The sequence below is a fragment of the Phaeoacremonium minimum genome (assembly GCF_000392275.1).
Source record: "Phaeoacremonium minimum UCRPA7 unplaced genomic scaffold PA7_03_scaffold_3, whole genome shotgun sequence".
Classification (NCBI taxonomy): domain Eukaryota; kingdom Fungi; phylum Ascomycota; class Sordariomycetes; order Togniniales; family Togniniaceae; genus Phaeoacremonium; species Phaeoacremonium minimum.
Window position 1 is genome coordinate 1 of NW_006920910.1, and position 20,203 is coordinate 20,203.

Consider the following 20,203-nt stretch of genomic DNA (forward strand, 5'->3'; position numbering starts at 1 on the left):
CGAGGGCGAGGGCGAGGGCGAGGGGCGGGCGTGCCGCCAACCAATTTCCTTTTCTGTTGCTGCACCGGTCACAACGTCTTGTTCAACACTCTACTCCCGATCACCACCTCCTCCTAAACGGCTTCACTGTCGATCGCTTCATGTGCATGAGCTCGAGTCGAGCTTTTTTCTCTCTTTAGATCCTCCCAATCTCCTGCTACTGGCTACCCTGTTATATTACGCCGCGGTAGTCTTGGCTCGTCTTTAGCCCGTGGCTGTTTCAGCTCATCCAGGGGTACCCAAGCTCCACGCTCTAATTTGAGCAGACAGCTCCAGTAGCAACACACGCTCGAGGAGGCAGCCATCCTGGAAGCACCGGAGCTTTAAAAAGGCTTCCTGGGTACGCGGGCAGTGCGCCAGGGTTCCCGCTGCTACTGCCGTCATCATCATCCCCCCCAATTGTCGAAAGGTTGGAATATATGTGCAACACCAGATGCGGGTCTTCTGTCGTCCTCTAGGGAAAAATAGGAGGATCAAGGTTGCGCTGGTTGATGGGCACACCACAGCACTCGAAGGCCCTCTTTAATATCCTTCCTTGAACTTACACGGCCGTTGTAATACCCCTAATCACGTTTACTCACCCTACCTTACCTTACTACGCCCCTTCCTGCTCCATTCAGCCGGCACACCAAACAGGAGTGCATACATACGGTCCAGGAGTACAAGAGATGGAGACATCAACCTTAAGAACCCCTAATAAGGGGAGGTCGCGCTTCTCCAAGGCACTGCCCGCTCCTCCCCCCTCCTTCGACAGTTTGAATATGAACACCATGGTCCTACCCAAGAGGAAAGAGTCACTGGGCCTTCCTGCCATCCCACCTAAGGAAATCACAACGATGTCGGCCAAACCTTTGGACTCGCCGCTTCCGCCTGTTCCGTTGAAGACTAGTGCACCACCGACAGCTATGTCAATACCAAGAAGGCCGGTGGCCAGTCCTCCAGTGGTCAGTCCACCGCCGCCCGCTGAGCCATCGCCGGTTGGCTCGATATCAAGCTTGCTGTCAGCTTATTCGCGAGGATCTTCGGATTCGATCCTGAGGTCATCTGATGGGACCGCGAGCACAAAGGACTCATATCTCGAGATATCGCCCAAGAAGGAGGACAGCATCAACAATGGACTGAAGAAGATCGACTTTCTGCCGCCTTTGTCATTCTCATTCTCAGACCATGAAGTGCAGGAGAAGAGACCGGAGAAGCCACAGGATGGACCAAAGAAGGCTGTCGAGAAGCTGGAGACTTTGATGGCAGATCTGGACCTGCCACCACCGCCTCCTCTGAAAGATCCTCAAGTGCCACGGACACCAACGAGTGCTCCTCAGTCACCATTTTCGGCGACACCATCAAGTGCTGCACCCTTGTCGGCAACAAGCCAGTCTCCTCCCCGGTCCCAGCTTTTAAGGAGGAGGTCTTTGAAGAAGGACAAGCCTCTACCTCTCACTGAGCTCAAACTAGCTTCGAGCCACGGCTCTACAGCAGACTCTCCATCTCAAGTCCAAAAGGTCCAGCAGCAGTTATCTGCAACCCCAGAAACTTTACCCTCTTTAGCACCACCACAGCCATCCTTGGTTTCGAATACAGCTGTTTCACCGCTATCGCGCGGGTATACCGCATTTCCAGGCCGCAATATCAAACCGCAGACATCAAAAGAGCCATCGACGCAACCGCCGAACATGGGTGAAGCTGTATCGAAGATCGAGGGAAAGCTTGACGAGACGTTCAAGAGGAGACAATCCAACGAAAAGGTGATAGAAGGCGGTATTGACGTCGAGGGAAATATCGTGAAGCAGGTCGAGAGCGGCAAGGAGCCTACTTTCCGACGCTTGCCTACCCCCGAATATCAGAAGAGCGATGTGAAGACGCCGATCACAGAAACCATCGTCTCCCCTGTGTCCCCGGTGTCTCTTACCGGCTCACCCGAAGGCTTCAAAGCCCCAGCTTCCACAACAGGATCAGCGCCCGCAAACTATGGCGGTAGCGACGTAGCGTCAGTGAGGAGTGATGCGACACTTCGACCACCGCGCGGGCCCCTGCCCACGATCCCTGGTTCTCCGCGCGAGTCCGGCGCATCTCAAGGGGCACAAACGCCGTCTACTGAGAAGTTGAGCTTTCCTCTACGGTCCGCATCTAAGCAGCCAGTCGGCGCTGCGAAAGGATTACCGCGAACACCCGCTCCTCTGAACAGACAGCGTGCGCCCACTCCATCCTCGCGCCCTGGAAGCTCATCCAGCGATGCCGCCACCGGTGTTGTTCCGAAGCCTGGAGAGACTGCGCGCGAAGGACCGCCGGTGAAGCTTACCCTTGATACCAAATCGGCCACAGTATCGAGCTTCGACAACGCCGTACAAGCCGCAGGCGAGTCTATAGGCGAGCCTCTTACTCCATCTCATCCGGCATACTTTCCGAAGACGCTCCTCTCTACCAGCAAGGAGGTTGCTTTCCGCCCAGCCGTTAAAGAGAGCCATCTACGATGCTTTACTTCGCACGCAACCCTGGTCTCGGACCCGAACCGCCTCGGCATGGGTAAATGTCAAGTCTGTAGCAAGGACGACAACAGCCCCCGAAAAAGTTGCGGCCACTGCTTTCTACATCTCTGCGAGCCGTGCTCGCAGGTTCTTACCGATATGAAAGGCAATCTAAAGCAGCTCATGGAAGTTGTCAAGAATCAGGGCATCAAAGGCAAAGCAGTTGCGGCACCAGAGTCTACCACAGGCTCTGCGACATCCGATAGCACCATTCGCCCAACTCGAGCTTGAACGTCCGATGAAGACCATTGGGCAGTTCGCCACAACACACTTTTGCCTCGACTATTGAGGACGCATTGACTATAAATATGTATAGCTAAGGTTTCTTGTGTGAATACAACAGGACATGGCGTTGAATGATTTCAAAGGTATACCAAAAGCTACTCTTCGGCCTCCTACGGGAGCGGCCAGCTAGATGGCCTTACAGGGTGATTTGGTTTCACAGGAAGAATACCGCTGGATTGGTAATGACAATGATAATGAGCCTGGATTACTTTCTGGTTATGATACCAGCAGACGATAGTTACCAATAAAGACATCAAGATTCTCACGAAGCTTCTCATTTACGTCTAAGTGCCTGCCGTCCACCCCAGTTTCACTTCAAAATCTCCTCTAGACTCCTGGGTGAGACATGGGGCCGAACGCTGTACCTGAAGTTCATCTGTCTAGCCCTTCCGAAGTTCCCGATGAATGTCGGCGGCATTCCCACATTGCCCGCTAAATGCAATCTCCCATATGCATCCCGACGCGTCGTCGCGTCTCCTTCCCCTCCATCACAGAAATTGAAGGTGCCGTCCCCCCACTACACCAACAATCCTATACCGAGCGCGCCAATGCAGCACCATTGCACAGATGCATAAGGCTACACACAGGCTAAAGGCAGTTGATTGACAGGGTGCTGGGAAAGACGGCGACTCTAAAAATACGCTACAAAATTCCCCGTAGCTTTTACCTCCTCGGCTCCAGGGGTGCAGTTACGCACGGTGCAACAGCCGGGACCCATGCCTCCCACTTCGTTACCTATCAACAACAAAACCACACTACAAGCAACTATGTACCTTGTCTAGGCTCGAAACCCCCCCAGCCCACAGACAAAGGCAAGACATGTCATCCTCGACGACCCTCGGCAGGTCCCGCTCGCTGCGGAAGCCCGCACCCCCAATTGGCGGCGCAGATGCCGCCGTGAGGTCTCGCAGCGACAAAGATGCAACGACGTCGTCGGCACCGGCCCCAGGTGGGCTGCGAAACGCGTCCCCGAGCAGGTTGCCCGTGAAACCATCCACGAGTGCCGGCAATGCGAGGCCGCCGCCCCCGCCCGCGAGCACTGCGGCTCCGGGCACGAAGAGCAGGCCGATATCTGGGATTCTCGGACGGGCGCCGTCGGTGAGACAGGCGAAACCTGCAGCGGCGCAGGACCAGGCGGAGACGGCGACTAAGAATAGCTTCACCGCCCGGCCAGGCCGCGCGCCGTCCGTGACGACGGGTTCGACTAGGGCGCCGGCATCGCGCCCGACGACTTCGGGCGGTCTACCGGCTGGGTCGACGGCCAAGCCTCGAGCCATTGGACACTCGAGGGCAAAGTCCTCGGCTACGGCACTCACCTCCTCGACGGTGCTCAGACCGCCCTCGGCAGCGTCCTCTGGGACGTCGAGCTCGGCCACCAGCCGCCCGCCTGTCACGCGGGCGAACCCGCCCATAACTACGACACATCGCAGACAGCTGTCCCAACCGGCTGTCTCCAGCTCCGCTGCCACCGCCTCGTCTGCACCGGGCCAGGCCTCGCGCATAAAGCCTGCGTCCGCGACCGACGACGCGCCGCGCCTGCGGCCCGCCTTCACCACCCTCCAGCAGCACTACAGCCCGGCTCGCAACCTCGCGCCGAAACCCCTGACAGCGACGTTCCTCGCGCCGCCGTCGCCGTCTAAACTCCCATCCAATGTCGCCATCTCGGCGGAGACGGCAAAGCTGCAGACCGAGCTGCTCCAGTTGCACCTATTACATCGCGACTCGGCCGTAGTCGACCAGGAATGGCGGGCCAGTGCGCGGCAGAAGCTTGGGGAGAGGTTCGCTGCGCTGGTCAAGGAGAATCAAGACCTCAGTCGGGAAGAAGCCGATGTTATAGAGAGGAGGAACATTGCAGCATTACAGTCCTGGGGCGGCACGAGCAGCGGAGGCGGACGATCAGGCAATACGGCGTTGGAGGAGAAGATCCAGGTCCTCGATCTTGTGCTGTCGGGTCTGTGGAGCTTGGGCGAACCAGGCGGCAAATATGCAAGGGTTATTCGGCGATTTGAGCGATGGGCTGAGCGGATGGTTGATGTGGTAGAGGCAAGACGAAGAGGGGGCGGTCTCGGCGTCCTAGACGGCGAGGAGATCATGTTTGTTGGAGAGCTGGACTCTGCGTGGAAGGACGAGTGTGCTGGACTGGTGCGGAAGCTGGACGGCTGGCGGAGGCAGCTCAAGGAGCTGGGTGATGTGCCAGATGATGCCATCGAGGAGACAACTCCTGTCGGCGGGCGATCGAGCCTCGCGCAGATCCTGGACGGGTGCAGAGGCTTGGTTCACGACATGCTCGCCGAGCTGAACATCATGGAGCAGATTGAGCGGGACGCGCTCAAGCAGGAGGCCGACTGGATTCAGAAGATAAATCGGGATGAGACGGACGACGATATGCCCAAGGCTGGTGCCATTTGGAGGGCATTCTGATTGGCATTTGCTACATACATGATTACTTGGCATAGCAAGCATGGTGTTTGATGGAATTCACGACTCGGTAGCTAGAATGATTGACACAACACGTAGGAAAGACGGAACGCGCTGGGTTGCCCTACGTCATGGCAAATATGGGAAGTCTTCAACTATATCATGTAGCTCATTTATCGCGTGAGTCGCCATGACGCAGGCCAGTACAGGTATTTTGCATACTCATGATTTGCTTATAGCAGCTGCATCTCAACGCAGTGTGAGTCTCCTCGCCATAGCGGATTTGTCCGAAGAAAAGGGGCTGCACTTCGTCTCCATAATCCATTGATACAATCGTCTTCAATCACCAAGAACATGGCAATATCTCTTGTCTTCCAATACCACAAGCCATTGCCTTCTAGACCTTTCAATTTCGCCAAAGTCTCCTCCCAGCTAGTATCGATTGATCGTGTTGCGACGCCTCCGTTTGATACAGTTTGGTAGGAGGTTGTGAGGTGTTTACTGCGCTCAGTGTTGGCGTTGATTTTTCTCCGTTTACTACCCCCATTTGTTGGTGCCGTTGGACCCAATTGTCGAATTGCATGGTATTGAAAACTCGAGGGTGCAGTGAACGGGATGCATCGTGCACTCTTGACACCATTTCAGGTGTTCTGGTGTACACGGCTTGCAGGTGAGGGTTGGCGGCACGACGAGCTGCGGACTCGCAACGGGAGAGGCCCAAGTCACAGAGATGCCAAGGGCGAAGACGCCGGCGCTTCTGAATACCTTCATGGTGACCTCGAATCTAGGTAGAATAATTCAGAGTGCTCAAGTACATTGCGAGTTTTCGGTGCGTTTGAGTGAATTGTGGTACCATTTAGGAGATGGCGTCAAGGAGATGGGGCAAAGCCAGGGGATTGAATTCCAGTTGCGCCTGCCGTCTGTTGCATATTAATAATCTACGCAGCATTGCTTGCCGCAAGTTGATTCAATTCTTGACCTTAAGACATTGGTCCCATCATTTTGCCTATTTCGTTTCTGACAAAATTCTTGCTCAAAGTGTCCGTAACCAAGGCTAAATAGGAATTGATTGAACTTGGCCAAGAGCACTGGAAATAAACCAACAATTCTGTTTTCAAATAAATAAAATAACACAACAAGTTCAGCAAGAGCTTCATATATCCTCCAGTTCAAGGGCCACTTCATCTCCTATCACAAGAATGCCTTTGCTTGAAAGGAGGTGTTTCCAACGAGAAACCCCGGGGGCATGTTCAAAGGAATCAATCAGTTAACTCAAGGAAGCCACTACAGACATCTCTCAGTTGCATCCAAGAATAACTTGCTTTCTTGGACTTCCCATGTGAAGTCTTCGAGGGGCAGGATGGCCTCATTTTTGCTGAGGTAGTTTCCTTCTTTGTCGCTTTCGACATGCTTCCAGGTTAGCACGGTGCTTTTTCAAGTAGTCGTTCCTGGCGAAGTTTTTACCGCAATCCAGACAGGTATGCCTGAGCTCTTTGATGCGTTTCTCTTTTTTCTCCCGTCTGTGTCTCGCAAGGTTTGATTTTGAAGAGAACTGCATCTGACAATTCTCGCAGGCATACTGAGCCGAGCCTCTTCCAAAACCAACATCCACTGGCTTGCTGGAAAACCTTGAACTAAGTCCTTTGACAGAAGCAGGTTCAGGAGGACTATTACTGCTCATCGATGGAGCATCGCCAATTATAGCCGAGTCAGATCCGGCTTTGCACGCTGTATCTAGACCGCGGCTGGTAGCACCCTCGCTGACGCTCGAGAGTGGGCTGATATTCGACGCCGATTGAGAACCATCGCCACCATCGTCTGGACACTCTGTTTTGGTAGTCTTACACCACCTCAGGGGGATCTCTAAGCATGCCTCAAGAACTCTACATCGATGTAGGAACGTTACAGCAGCCTTGAGTGGGTTGAGCTCTTTCTCATGGCTTGTTGATCGAGGTTCCTTTGTGATTGCCAGGGAAAGGTATAGAGGGAGAAGTCGTATTGCTGCCAGTGTTAGAATGCTTTCAAACCACACTGTTTGAAGAATGGCCTCAACTTACACAGCAAGAATTGTAACGCGCATATGAAAATCGCCCCCATCATAATAATCATAAGCATCTCTATGTTCTCAGGAGGTTTCCAACTCGACACATCTTGGGTTCCGCTCTGTTTCATGGAGCCAGTAGATCGTTTCTGTCTCCCAACTGTTTCATTCGGGTTGTCCGGGTGAACCACTTCAGTGCGTTTACTACCGCGTATTGTGATTTCATTAGTGTCAGCCTTCTCTCGCCACTTCCATTGACTGGCTAAAATCCCTGAATCAAGTGTTTGAGACGCATCGCAAAGCCAACGAGCTTGGCAAGTCATCCGGAGAGCAAGCGACTGGAAATATTCCAGCTGCTCCGGAGTACCATTTGCAACTTCACTAGCCTCGCATCGATATCGCGCGAGTTCCGGATTGTAGCCATCCCAGATCTCGCCAACAATCGCTTGGTAATCTTGAAGCTCGGACGCTGGGATCAATGATTCCCATCTGGCCAGGTCACGTCGAAAGAGCTCGAAGCGACTCACGCTCTCATAACCTTTTTCTCTGTCTAAAGTACTCGAAATAGCTGCCGAAACACAGAGAAATGCGAGAACGTCTTCAATTGAATTGGGGAGGGTTCTCCCAAGTATATTTCTGAAAGTCGTCATACCACTTTTCCATGCCAGACGGTAGTCCTGGAGGTGTGAATAACGGTGTAATTCAACTTTTCGCAACATCGCCGTTTGGAGCTCAAGCTGGACTGCTTTGAACTTCTTGTACACAGATCTTAGTCGTATCTTTCGTCCCTCTTCAATGAGCATAGATGCGAGAATTAACTTCCAAGCTGGCTTTGCATCTCCGAGTGCCCTGTCTACCAGAAGCTCGACAATATCCGCATGGCCATGCAAGGCAGCCTGGACGAGGGCATCATGAACCTGAGGACCATGTGCACCAGGGCGTGAGGACAGCAGAAGCCTGATTGATTTGCGATCATTGGCTTCTGCTGCGCTGAGATATCGAGCATCAAATGTGCCTTGGAAAGGGAAATCGCACTCAAGGATTACTCGGATCACATTTGTGCGCCCATCCTTGGTAGCTTCGAAAAGAAGACGACAGAAAGCTTCCTCAAATTCTGGGCGGTCCTTGATCTGGATCAGGTAATATTTCATAAGCTGAGTACATCCGTTTTGATAAAATAGCTGCAGTGTGAGGGGAAAGCTAGCGGAATTCTGGTTCAGAGGACATGTCCTTCCAAAAGAACGCATTGATAACAGCTTCGCATCCGAGAGAACAAACCTAAGCAAATGAACGTAAAATTCCGCTATTTCATCTGGGACTGTGCCATGATTTTCTGATAAGCAGTGGCCGATATTCTCGTCGAATTTCGAACAGGCTTGCATCCCATATTCCCTCTCCCAGTCTGACTCAATGGAGCTGGGCTCCTCAACTATGGATGGTTCTTCTCGATCAAGTTGATATTGAAGTTGCGGGGCGCAACACCGTTGATCTAATTCAGCAATTGCCTGTTCGTCTGAAAATCTTTGTCCGCAGAATGTAGACTGTAAATCTACATCGGATGACAGATTTTCTATATCTGCCGCCCAAAATTCCTCGTCGAGTGCGGTCACATCTTCCAGGAGCCTAGATTGCTGAAATTTGTTCCACCATGTGAAAGATATGAAGCCCTGTTCATAGAGACTCTCAAAGCCAAAACTTCGAAACACGTCACCATCGGCAAGGAAGTCATCGACGAGTAATTTGAGGCACAGATACTTCTTTGTTTGCTGTGACGCCCAATAAGTTTCTAATAATTCGAGTCGCTCTTGCAAATCCAGGAAATGTTGGAGCAGAACGAAGCCGTTTATCTTCTGGCCACATTGATCCCTGGTAATCTCGGGTAGGAGATGTTCTGCTCCAAGCACATCTCGAAGTTCATGAAGTAAGTCAGTATCATTGACCATGACAGTACATTCATTCAAGTCTTTATGAACAACGAAAACAAAGTTTTGCGCAAGGTCGTGAGAGTCATGCATGCGACAGCGGCAAGACTCTGTGCAGGTTCTCTCTTCTTCAACATCGATGTACTTCCACCCTCCAAGTGAATCACCGATGTACGTTGTGCAACTGGCTTCAGTGTCAATAAAATCGTTTAGGGATTCGGCAAGATTCAGTGTTACAAACTCTTGGAACACTTCAATAAGACGGAATTTCAATGGTCCATGGTCTTCCACAGGTGCGCCGGTATCACGACGGTACGGGCATCCGGGTTCATACCATCTAGTATTGGTTGGTTCGGAGTTTTCATGCGATAGTGCTTTGGGTTCTTTCGCTATGCTGAAATTGGGATAGAGTTCTTGAAAGAGGTCTTCGCCTTCGGACTGCATCGTCTCCCAGGGCAGATGCCAATCCGAGTCCGTGGGAACAGGCGTTTCGAAATCCATGAACTCCATGCTTGGAGATATAGCCGATATGTTTTGCTGGAGACCAGTCACTGATTTCGATCTGGTACCATCAACGGCTCGCGGCCAATTGACAACATGCAAGTGCTCAAGTTTTCATTTCAATGACTGTGTCAAAGTGCAACGGGTAATATTTAAGATTGATGGAAGGCTGAGACTATAGCCGAATTGCAGCACTTGAAGTGCGATTATGGCTTAAGATATAGTAGTGAGTGAGCCACAATGACGAAATCTCACGCTGAAAATTTGCGCTCCAGTCCGCCTTGCCTTAGGCCCGAACGAGAAATTTGGGAATACTCATTTTTACAGCTCAGAAGCCAAGGTAAGTGGCTGTCACATCTGCATGTGTGGTCATGGATGATTGGCGGGAGACAACTTGCGTTTGTTTTGTTGCTTCGGCTGCATGGGTACCTCTCGGCACGCCTCCATCATGCAAGGACGGGCACTGACGACATATCATCTTCGCTGTTGATTCCCAAAAACCAAATTTGGGAATCTACACACATCAAGCATGCATTTCAGTGCGATTTCGGGGTCGCCAGTCGTCTTACGGTATCTACCTTGAGTTGCTGACTCTGAAGCCTCGTTTCTGCGTGCCGTTCTCCTCCCAGATGCCCCGGGATGATGAACAGCTTGTCCGAAAGTCAACACTCAACTTGACTCAGTTCAATGATGAAAGAAAAATGGCATTCCTCAAACCTCATTGCAACCACATGCACTCGCCGCGGGGTGCATTCAAGATACATTGCTCCATGTGCTCCTGCGCAAATATATAGCCTCGTTGTTTCAGTGGTTCAGGACGCCGCGCGAGGCTGTGCCATGGTAGATAGGCACCGCTCTTGCCCGTTTGTAAGGAGCCCCCCACCTTGGAGTACACATGACTTGTACCTCGATGCCAAATCTCGGCCGCGCTGTTCAATGTGCAACCAATCATTAATGCGTAATCATTGCTTCTGGGAGGCAGCATGATAGTAGATTCCCAATTTTGAGAGACTGGTATAACTCAACATCTTTTGGGCAAAGCAGACGTCCAGGTGTGAGGCAAGTGTACAGGATCACGATATATTTGGCTAGCCTGTTTCGTGGAATTGGGAATCGGGTTGATTCAAAGAATCATCATGCGTCTCTGATCTCGAGAAGTATAAGAAGACGATAGATAGAGGAGAATGAACGCTGGAGGGCTGGATCCTTAATGATCTATAGACTGGAGGTTGTCTTCGTTGCTTGCTGCTATTATTGAGGGCTATCAACGAACTGTCGCCTTATATCTTGTCTTAGCAGCTAGACGGTCTGTACTGAATATCAAGAGCATGTATGGATAACTGTATGACAATCTCAAACTTCACCTGACTGAACGAGCAATTCTGTAGGTCGTCTACCGAAGCGGCCCATTCACAGCGGGCAGACCAATCAACTTATACCGTTGATACGAGCAATCACCAGCCCCACCAGGTGGAGCCTTCGGAGCAACTGGAAAGGTGGAAAGGTCAGCCAGCAACAGAAGATCCCACCATCTACGGCTCCTATACGACCGCCTCAGGAAGCCGTTCTAAGGCACATAAGAAGTATATTAGCAAGAAGATAGAGAAGTTTGAGAGGGATTTTCGAAGCGGTTCCTCGGAGATGGCTTCTCCTAAGAAATAGTGGTGGAAATCTGCAAGCGAGCTAGTTGATATACGGATAGAAGACGTTGAGTACTGTCACGGAGGGAGCCTGCATCACGCTGTCACGAGATTGTTGTGGAAGAGAAGCGATTCATCGCACAAAAACAAAATATGGCTTTTCCTCTTAAGTCCGTTGCTATGAACCGTGCAACCCGCCACCACTGATCACCTTCAGTTGGGGCACGGCATCTTTCGTGACACCCCCCTTCAATCGCCAAGCATAAACAGTCTCTGTTCAAATCCCTATCGGTCATAAACTCAACCTTCCAAAGTAATCACCTAGTCATCTCCATCCAATAATGGGCACGCAAGCGGCGGACAAAACAGGGCATCCACACCAGAGCCCGACCTCCCACATGCCCTTCCCTCCATCGGGCATACGACATTGTATCTCTCCATCGTTCTCTTTGAGAGCTTACTACGATCTTGAAGCAGGTACTTGCAACAGCAGCAATGGGAGATTGTTGGCGGCAGCGAAATCGCTGTTGACGCAGCAGATGTGGCTGTCGAGGTCTTCGTCGCGGCCGCGGTCGGGAAAGGCTCGAGTGTCGGCGCAGGGGCAATTCCCGGCGCCACTGGGTTCGCGAACACAAGGCAGGCGAGGCTCGCGAGTGAAAGACAGATAAGTCGCATAGTGTGTGCCTGTGTTGTAATTCTCAAAGGACCTTGTTGTTCCAAGCTGTCGACTCTGAGCGCTCTTCAGATTTCTCAACTGGCCTGAACCGCCACCTTATTATACATTTCTCCCCCTAACCCATCTGCCCATTGCCATCAATCCAGATTCTGGAAGAAACAGGTGGCATGAATGGTTGCGCAGGGTCGTCAGATGTCTCGAACTCTATTCGGTAACGTGGGTGCTACCTGGTAAATGGGCCCGGTAGTATTGGGTTAATCTGGATAAACAACTCATTTGGCAGCCGAGTAACTCTGTTGTAAACAAGCACCTATTTCTGCGATCGTACTATGTAGCTGAGAAATTATACCTTGCCGGTCTTTCCCAGTCCCACGACATTGTGGGTTGGCGTAACATTCTGGACACGTTTGCAAGACTGTTTCTAGCAAGACGGAGTATGGGCCAGGAGCCACTCCAAAAATGTCACAGATCCTGCCAGATGAATCTTCCGGTACCAGCTGGTAGACATCAAGGGGTTTGCTACACTTGTTCAGGTTACCACCATACTTACCAGCAACAAACAGAACCCTCCACGTCTCGACCAAGAACCTATGGATCATGACAGCGGAAGAGCCTTTCTACCGTCTCAATATCAATCACGATGTACATGAGCATGTTATTATCACAATGATGAGTGTGTGGATGCAATGTATTGACTATCAACAATCTCCGTGTTCCTAAATCATTCCAAACCCAGAGTGATAATGTCCTATAGTAGAGTCATATTGGTACAGAAGAAAACAGCCATCAACGACCGATTTGCATGTATGAGAAATGGGGTAATGAGCTAGCTTAACCATCGACCACCACCAATCGCCTTTTGGACAACCATTTCACCATAGTCAACATCCCTTGCCATTTTACTGATTTTTTTGAGAGCAAAGCATCATTGCATGAGAGCGACAGTATAACGAAGAGTATCATGAATGCATATCCCGATCGTGAAATCCCAGAAGCGCAGCCGTCACCATAACATACACAAGAGCAAAGACGAAATTCGAGCCATTTGACTGCTTTAGTCGATATCCATACGAAGCACAGGGTAGAGAGGCTTCTCCGCCTCGTTTCGTCCAGCAAGGACTGGGTCGATGCGCTCATCGTCGCTTGAGTTGGATTCCTCATACTGCCTTTTCTTGAGACGGTCTTGGACATACTCGCGGAGGAACTCAATGACTCTGACGTTCTGAAGCCAGTTCTCGTACGGCTCCGGCTCACCCCCGTTGTCTGACTCATCAGATGGTGAGCTGACAGAAGAGAAAGACTCGACAGGTCTTGGGCCGGTGGACATCTCCACATCATCCGCTGCGCGACGGGCACTCTGTAGCATGCCGCCGGAAAGGCGACGCTCAACCGGGTTAAAGCTTGAACCGAGAGTTGTGGCGGCAGTTGAACCCGGATAAGTCACGGCAGGGAGGGTGGGATATGCGACGGATGTCGAAGAAGTGTGCCGTGCGCCAGGAGACAGGCCGGTGGACGAGCTTGGCGAGTGTCCGGATGTGTATGACATGGTGGTGGAAGGCGGAGTGTGTGCTGGGGTGCCGGTGGAATGAGTGGAAGACACGGCAGTCAGGGGCGAGGGCATCTGCGCTGCGGAGACTGCATAGTGCTCATTGCCGATGTTTGGTCGAGAAACGGGCGATTGATGACGAAGATCAAAGCCGGGTGCATATTGTGAGCCAGGAGAGGAGCCGGAGTTCTCATAGACGGTGCTCTGCATCTGCTCAAGGATAGAGTCGATCTGCTCTAGGTCGCCCTTGGTACGTAGGCTGGGCATGGGAGGAAGGTAGTAGTGCTGAGCGAGGGGGCCGTGAGACGGACCGCCGGCACCAGCACCAACGGCGATGCTGGGAGCGGCAGCCATGTACTCTGTCGCGATTCCTCCGGTGTGGACGGAGAGCGCACCGTGCAGGGGCATCAGAGATCTGCCCACCTGGGCATAGGAATGGGGATCAACCTGGCGGCGCTTAGCGCTGCCGAAGAAGTCGTTGAGGTCATCATAGCCGCGCTTGCGGGTATCAAAACCAGCAGAGTGGGTGAGGAAGTCACCTCTAGTGTTAATGTGTTGTCCGTAATAGCCGATGGGGCCATATGCTTGGGGCGGTGGTGGTGGGTGGGAATAGTAGCTAGGATGCCCGGTGTGCGGTGGCTGACCAAAGGCGGCCGAGTTAGTACGGATATGGCCATTGTGATCATAATAGCTAGAAGGAGCTAGAGGCGAATTAGCCTCAAATTGAAAATCATTATTGATGAAGGGATGCGCGACAGAAGGGACTGGTATTAGTCGTACCTTTGCCGCTGTGTGCTCTGTAAGCTGCACTCAAGCCGCCGCTCTGGTCCTGCGGGGACCGTACGAGCACTGAATCATCTGCGTGTGTCTGTGACAGTCATTAGGACAAGCATGCATTTGCCAGGATTTTCATGATCAGCTTACCTTGACATGCTTCTTCAGATCCTGGGGACGCTTGAAGGATTTGCCGCAGAAGTCGCACTTGTGTGGCTTCAGAGGAACATGCACACGAATGTGCGAGGTGATGTGGTCACGCTTCACAGTGGTTGTCCGGCAGGAGTTCCACTGGCAAGTCAAGTTCAAGTTGTTGGTGCTCTTTCTGCCGACATGACGCTCGCAGATATGATCCTGAGGTGTTGTATGAGCCAACTATCGTTGAAATCCGAGCAGCATCAACCCCGAGCACTTGTCCCGGAATCAACGTCTTCCAGTCACATGAAAAGCACGTGCTGGGGCCTTGTAATTGAGTGAGGAGTCTACTTACATAGAGAGTCTCAGCAGTGTTGAATCGCTCATTACACTGGTTCCAGCGGCAGACGAGGCTCTCATCTTGGCCAGCACTTGAGGACGTCGAGTTGGACGTCGCTGCAGTGGAAGGAGCTGGTGTGTTGCCATTGGAGTTGGAGCTGGACGACTGAGCGCCAGCCTCCTGGTTGGTAGACGACATGTCCAGAGAGGGTCTACCCAAAGAGGTAGAGCGAGACAGGGATGTTCGGTGACTCTGTGGTGCCGAAGCCGAAATGCCAGACGCGATCGGATGCAAGCTCAAGGCGGTCTGGTGGAAGGGCGCGGGGCGTGTTCAGCCGAAAGGGATTGGTCGCCTGGTCTGGAAGGATTTACTTCTGCCGTAGATTTCTGCCTGGCGATTTGTCTGAATCTTTCCAGAACAAGAAGAGAGAAAACGGCCAAAAACTGAGTTTGGAAGAACGTTGGATCTCAGATGCTTGAAAAGGAGAAGAAGGGCCCAGCGTCCCGGGGGAGAGGGCGCACCAACATGACTTTATTCTTGGGCTCTCTCCTGCTCTTGGCGATACCTGGCGGAAAGTCTTGGCGAAGTCTCTTGGCTGTCGGGGCCTCGGATTCCTTCACCAGATTATTGGCCACAAGCACCGTCCACGGGTTAGACTAAAGTCTAGGCAGATGGTAGGTACTCTGTGGTGAGGCTAACTCGCACGCCACCGCACGGGAGCCTGACTCGCTTTAGAAGTATCTCTAAACTCTACTACAACTAGTGCCAAGATCGCCAAGAGGATGCCAAGACTTGGCGTTGCGAGGAAAAGTCTTGGCATCGATCCACTGCCTCCTTCCTGTTCGCTCCCTCCTGCCCGGCTGCAAATTGCTGCTTTGCGCCCGCCGTAGCCTGTGCTGCTCTCTCGGCTTTCAGTGCTCCCACGTCCAGTAAAATAGGAGGCTACCTCACTGGAAGACTGCATATTGTCGTGCTAGTTTCAGCTCACCATCGCGGTCAATGCATTGGCAACGTCGCTCACGTCTGGAACTGGTAAGCACACTCGCATCCTCATATCTTCATTGTCTTTCACTTGTTGAATAGCAACAGTGAGAGACAAACGTGTCTAAGCTGGCTGCGAACATCACGCTGTCGATCTATTCGATTCATTCTGATAACCTGACAGCACGAGAAGCAGTTAGGCAGTGTAGCGGTAGTGGTGGTGTGTGCCAGAGTGCTTCCCCCTCTCACTAACGTTAACACTATGTCAGGTGAGAAGCCAAGATTTCCGCCGGGGCCAAGAGCAGCGCACTCCGCCCGCCAAGCGCTTGGCAAACAACGACTCCTCTCCTTATTAACGTTATCTTGGAATTGCCCAGACTGCACAGCCCAGCGTACTGCGTACTTCTCCCTTCTTTAAGTCAATCAGGCCATCTAACGGCGCTGATTCCAAGCGATGGCGAACGGGCCAAGACTGCTGCCAAGACCGCCACATTATCACGTAAACACAACCCTCCAGATCTGTCCTAATTATCCAACATCATCACATGCGCACACGTTTGCGTTATCTCGACAAGCGACTATGTCCTTCAGGATATAGGATCTTGGGCTTAGTGCCCAGGATTGACAGACTTGAGTAGATATTGTAAAAAGGTTAGTCGCCGTTGAAGACCAACGCGACTCGTGGCAATGTCAAGGTGGAATGCAAGTCCTAGAAGTTATCCAAGCTTAAGCACACGTGCCCATGGTGCTTGGTTCTTGGCTCACCTTGGCCACAGCAGCGGGCTTCTTGGTTGCAATGTCTTGGCCTTGGCCCGCCGCCGTGCCAAGTGCCTTGTGAGCGGAAGTCTTGGCTCAACGAGTCATGAACAGTCGCTTTCCTCAAGCCCGACACACCCACTAGAATAACATGGAGTGGATCCGAAATGACTTGAGATCGATGTCTTTCTCACTATGACGTGCTTGTGTCTGGAAGATAACTGTGTTGCATATATCCTTCGTCCAAGAATTTTTTCTGAACTTTTATCATGAAACAGCCAGCATTCATCAAGCTATGAACACCGCTCGAAGATTTTAAATGTAAAGTAGTTAAATAATTTTTGAGTCAATGAACTGTAATGAACGACTTGAATAGACTCCTAACTATATAGCTTCCTTTCGAGACTCTGCATCGATAATGTTGCAATCTATCAAATAGGAAAACCATCGTCTGTTCCTGGAGACCAATCACACGCTTTTTAGGGCTCACTTGAGATTTATTGATTGGAAGTTCTTGTGAATAAAGTATAGGTCTCGGTAAACGCGGGTTTCGCCGCGAGAAGCAGTTACTGTACCCTTTTCTCTGGTACTTTTCAGGATGGTTCTTGTTTCGCCTCTTCTTCAAGACTATCAGAACTCTTCAGTAAGTTTCTAGTTATTTCGAACTCTTCTGCGTCTGCCTGCACTCTCCGCATCAGCTCTCCCCGCCAGCCTCCCTTGGTATCATTAATCCCAGTCAAGTTATCCCCTAAACTCCACGACAAGTAGCCTTCTGCCCTGGCCCCATCTGGTGCCTCAAGCAGCCCGATTTCTGATCTCACTGCTTCTGTTATATCATCACAAGCGTAGAAAACAGATGTAGAGCAGACCTTGCAGAAATATCTCTGTACGCCTGGCGAGGATCGATAGTAGGCAAGCGTTCCGACTACAGAATCGCCTACATCTACTGCTGCTTTCAACTCTGCTGTCGTCCTTGGCAATGAGCCGCCGCCCGCGTGAGACAGATTCTTTAGCTCAACACATGCCCAGTGAACGATGTCATGTCCGAATTGTAAACGGCAAGAGTCGCACACATCAAAGTTGACGAGTGGCTTGTATGTCCCTGGATCGACGAACTATGGAATTTCTCCTTTCGTCATACTGGCATCATTTGCATAATGTAGAGTCATGTTGATGCCTTGGCAATGACACCAGACGGGGAGCTTGTTCTTTTTCGTCCCATCAGTCTTTGTTTGGCTTGATGAGACCGGCCAGTCCCAGGGGATCTCTTCAGAATACTCCCGGTACCGCGGAATTTCCTTGCCATCGGAATTTGGCTTCCGAAACCATACAGATGCTCCACCGTCAACGGTGTCCCCAACAAAGATGTTCTTGGTGAGTCTGATGAGATCAGTCTCGACATTCCTCAATGCTCCGCTGAAGACACCAAGCTTATTTGGGAATTTCACCGATTCATAGAAAATGAGCGTCGAACATGTCCCACAGAAACGATATGTAACGTTTGCAGAGAACTGGTATTTCTGCAGTTGACTGATGTTGACATTTTTCGTTCGGTTGAGGCCAGGTTGTCTCAATTACGAGGAGTGCACCTGTGGAATGACGACATGAGTCGCAGTGGCAAACGTTGCATTGTAGCGGAAGATTGGATTGGAGAACTTCAATGCTGAAAGTGTGTGCTTTGCAGAGGCATTCTGCAGTGATTACAACAGTTTCTGATTCAAAGTTCATGGTTGATCAAGTGTTCGAAGAAGAGTTGGGACTGACACAACGCGCGGGGTGTGGTAGGTTCATTATCACGATATGTGGAGCTGCTGCAATCTACTCCTCTGAATTAGTACTCCTTCGTCAAGGCAATAAATGTTCCTTCCTTGAGAGCTACGGTACTAAATCACAAGAGTTATGTCAGTTGAGGTCCTGAGAATGCTGTCATCACTATAGCCCGACCAACTTATGCAAAGAGAGTAATTTCTCCCTAAAGAGTTTATGATATCCTTCTAGAACTGGCAATTATTATCTGGGTTATTCTTGACGAACAAGTGAACAAATAGCTGTATATGTAAATTTACTCCTCGAGAGAGTGTGGTAGTTACTGCTGGAGCTTTGTTGCAGGTATTGTATTGTGGGTATGATTTAGATTACGCGCAAAATTTAGTAACGCTTACTTGGTCTAATGGTAAGAATTACTCCAGTCGTTTAGAAACGATTAAAGATCTAACACATCCTAGGTTAGGATTCAACCCTTCCAAGGTTGAGGTTCGTGTTCGATTCACGGAGTAAGCAATCATTTAATTTTTGCCCTTATTTTATCTCTTTTGCTTCTTTTTGTGTGCTTATCTGGTCCGTTAAACATTTGGGCTTATTTATGATACAACACTTATAATTATGCATGCCGCAACTGCGTCCAAAAAATAGGGTTCGTTTGTGGATGAATGCGACAGGTTCAGCTACACTATCTCGCTATGTAGGTAGGCTCTGTGGTGGAGAACTATTGGCAGCAGTGGCCCAATTTAAGCATCGACCAGTAAATTGCGGGGTCCTCGTTATTTTTTTTGACTGACCGCCCAAAATTTCACCGTCCTTATCGTGAATTTTATCGAGAGGCCTGGATACCTGCGGCCTCGCTCAAACCACCATTAAATCTGGACTTTGAAGTTTCGCATCACAGCCAGACCAACCAAGATGCCGAAGTCAAAGAGAGCCAAGGTGTATCACCTAACACAGGTCACCAAGAAGACCCGTGAGCAGAAGGAAAAGCTGTTTCAGAACATACGGGAATGCGTCCCCGAGTACCAGCAATGCTTCGTTTTCAACATCGACAACATGAGGAATAACTACCTCAAAGACGTGCGCCGAGAGCTCTCAGATTGCCGGTGTGTTTGATTCACTTCCGTGGCTTCTCCAGCAACCTTTTATTTACTGGATGCGTGTGACAATTGCTGACCTAATCCCTTGATTGCAGACTCTTCTTTGGCAAGACCAAACTCATGGCCCGCGCCCTGGGCCAAACCCCAGACGATGCTCAAGCCGACGGGATTGATCGTTTGAACCCTTATCTCTCCGGCTCCGTTGGTCTCCTCTTCACAAACCGTCCCACCGATAAGATCCTCGAATACTTCAGCAACCTGACCGCAGTCGACTTCGCCCGAGCTGGTGCCAAGGCAAGCAGAGACTTCATCATTCCCTCAGGCGTTGTGTACGCCACCGGCGGCGAGGTCCCCCCCGAGCACGACGTGCCCCTCTCACACAGCATCGAGCCGGAGCTACGGCGGTTAGGCATGCCCACGAGGATGATCAAGGGACGAGTTGTGCTGGGCGACGAGAGCGGCGAGGGCGAGGGCTATACTGTCTGCAAGGAGGGTCAGGTGCTGGACTCGAGGCAGACAAGGCTGCTCAAGCTCTTTGACATGTGCATGAGCGAGTTCAAGGTGAAGGTGCTAGCGTAAGTCATCAGCATTTTCCACCTCCGCCGTAGACCATTACTAACAGCTCATGAAGATACTGGACTGCTTCGACCGGAGAGGTCACCGAGGTTGAGCCGGACGCCATGGAAGGGGTTGAAGAGGATGACGAGGACGAGGAGTAAGCGGCCAGGACCACTTCTCAAATGTCAACAATCGCTTTACTTCT

At 51.2% G+C, this 20,203-nt stretch overlaps 4 protein-coding genes across 4 annotated transcripts; 3 read left to right on the plus strand and 1 right to left on the minus strand.

Annotated features, from left to right (window-relative positions):
* Positions 1–1,709: 1,709 nt before the first annotated feature.
* On the plus strand, positions 1,710–2,792 carry UCRPA7_5 (hypothetical protein; the record flags this gene model as incomplete). The annotated part of the gene is made up of 1 exon (XM_007912603.1): positions 1,710–2,792. The coding sequence occupies one exon, from the start codon at positions 1,710–1,712 to the stop codon at positions 2,790–2,792; it is 1,083 nt and encodes a 360-aa protein (XP_007910794.1).
* A 943-nt stretch (positions 2,793–3,735) lies between these two features.
* Positions 3,736–5,267, plus strand: UCRPA7_6 (hypothetical protein; the record flags this gene model as incomplete). Its single annotated transcript, XM_007912604.1, has 2 exons — positions 3,736–3,743; positions 4,277–5,267. 2 exons carry the CDS (start codon positions 3,736–3,738, stop codon positions 5,265–5,267), a joined length of 999 nt encoding a protein of 332 aa, XP_007910795.1.
* A 7,831-nt stretch (positions 5,268–13,098) lies between these two features.
* UCRPA7_7 (putative ph-response transcription factor pacc rim101 protein) lies at positions 13,099–15,037 on the minus strand (the record flags this gene model as incomplete). Its single annotated transcript, XM_007912605.1, has 4 exons — positions 13,099–14,291; positions 14,371–14,458; positions 14,515–14,718; positions 14,855–15,037. 4 exons carry the CDS (start codon positions 15,035–15,037, stop codon positions 13,099–13,101), a joined length of 1,668 nt encoding a protein of 555 aa, XP_007910796.1.
* A 4,218-nt stretch (positions 15,038–19,255) lies between these two features.
* On the plus strand, positions 19,256–20,159 carry UCRPA7_8 (putative mrna turnover protein 4 protein; the record flags this gene model as incomplete). Its single annotated transcript, XM_007912606.1, has 3 exons — positions 19,256–19,446; positions 19,536–20,015; positions 20,072–20,159. 3 exons carry the CDS (start codon positions 19,256–19,258, stop codon positions 20,157–20,159), a joined length of 759 nt encoding a protein of 252 aa, XP_007910797.1.
* Positions 20,160–20,203: the final 44 nt, after the last annotated feature.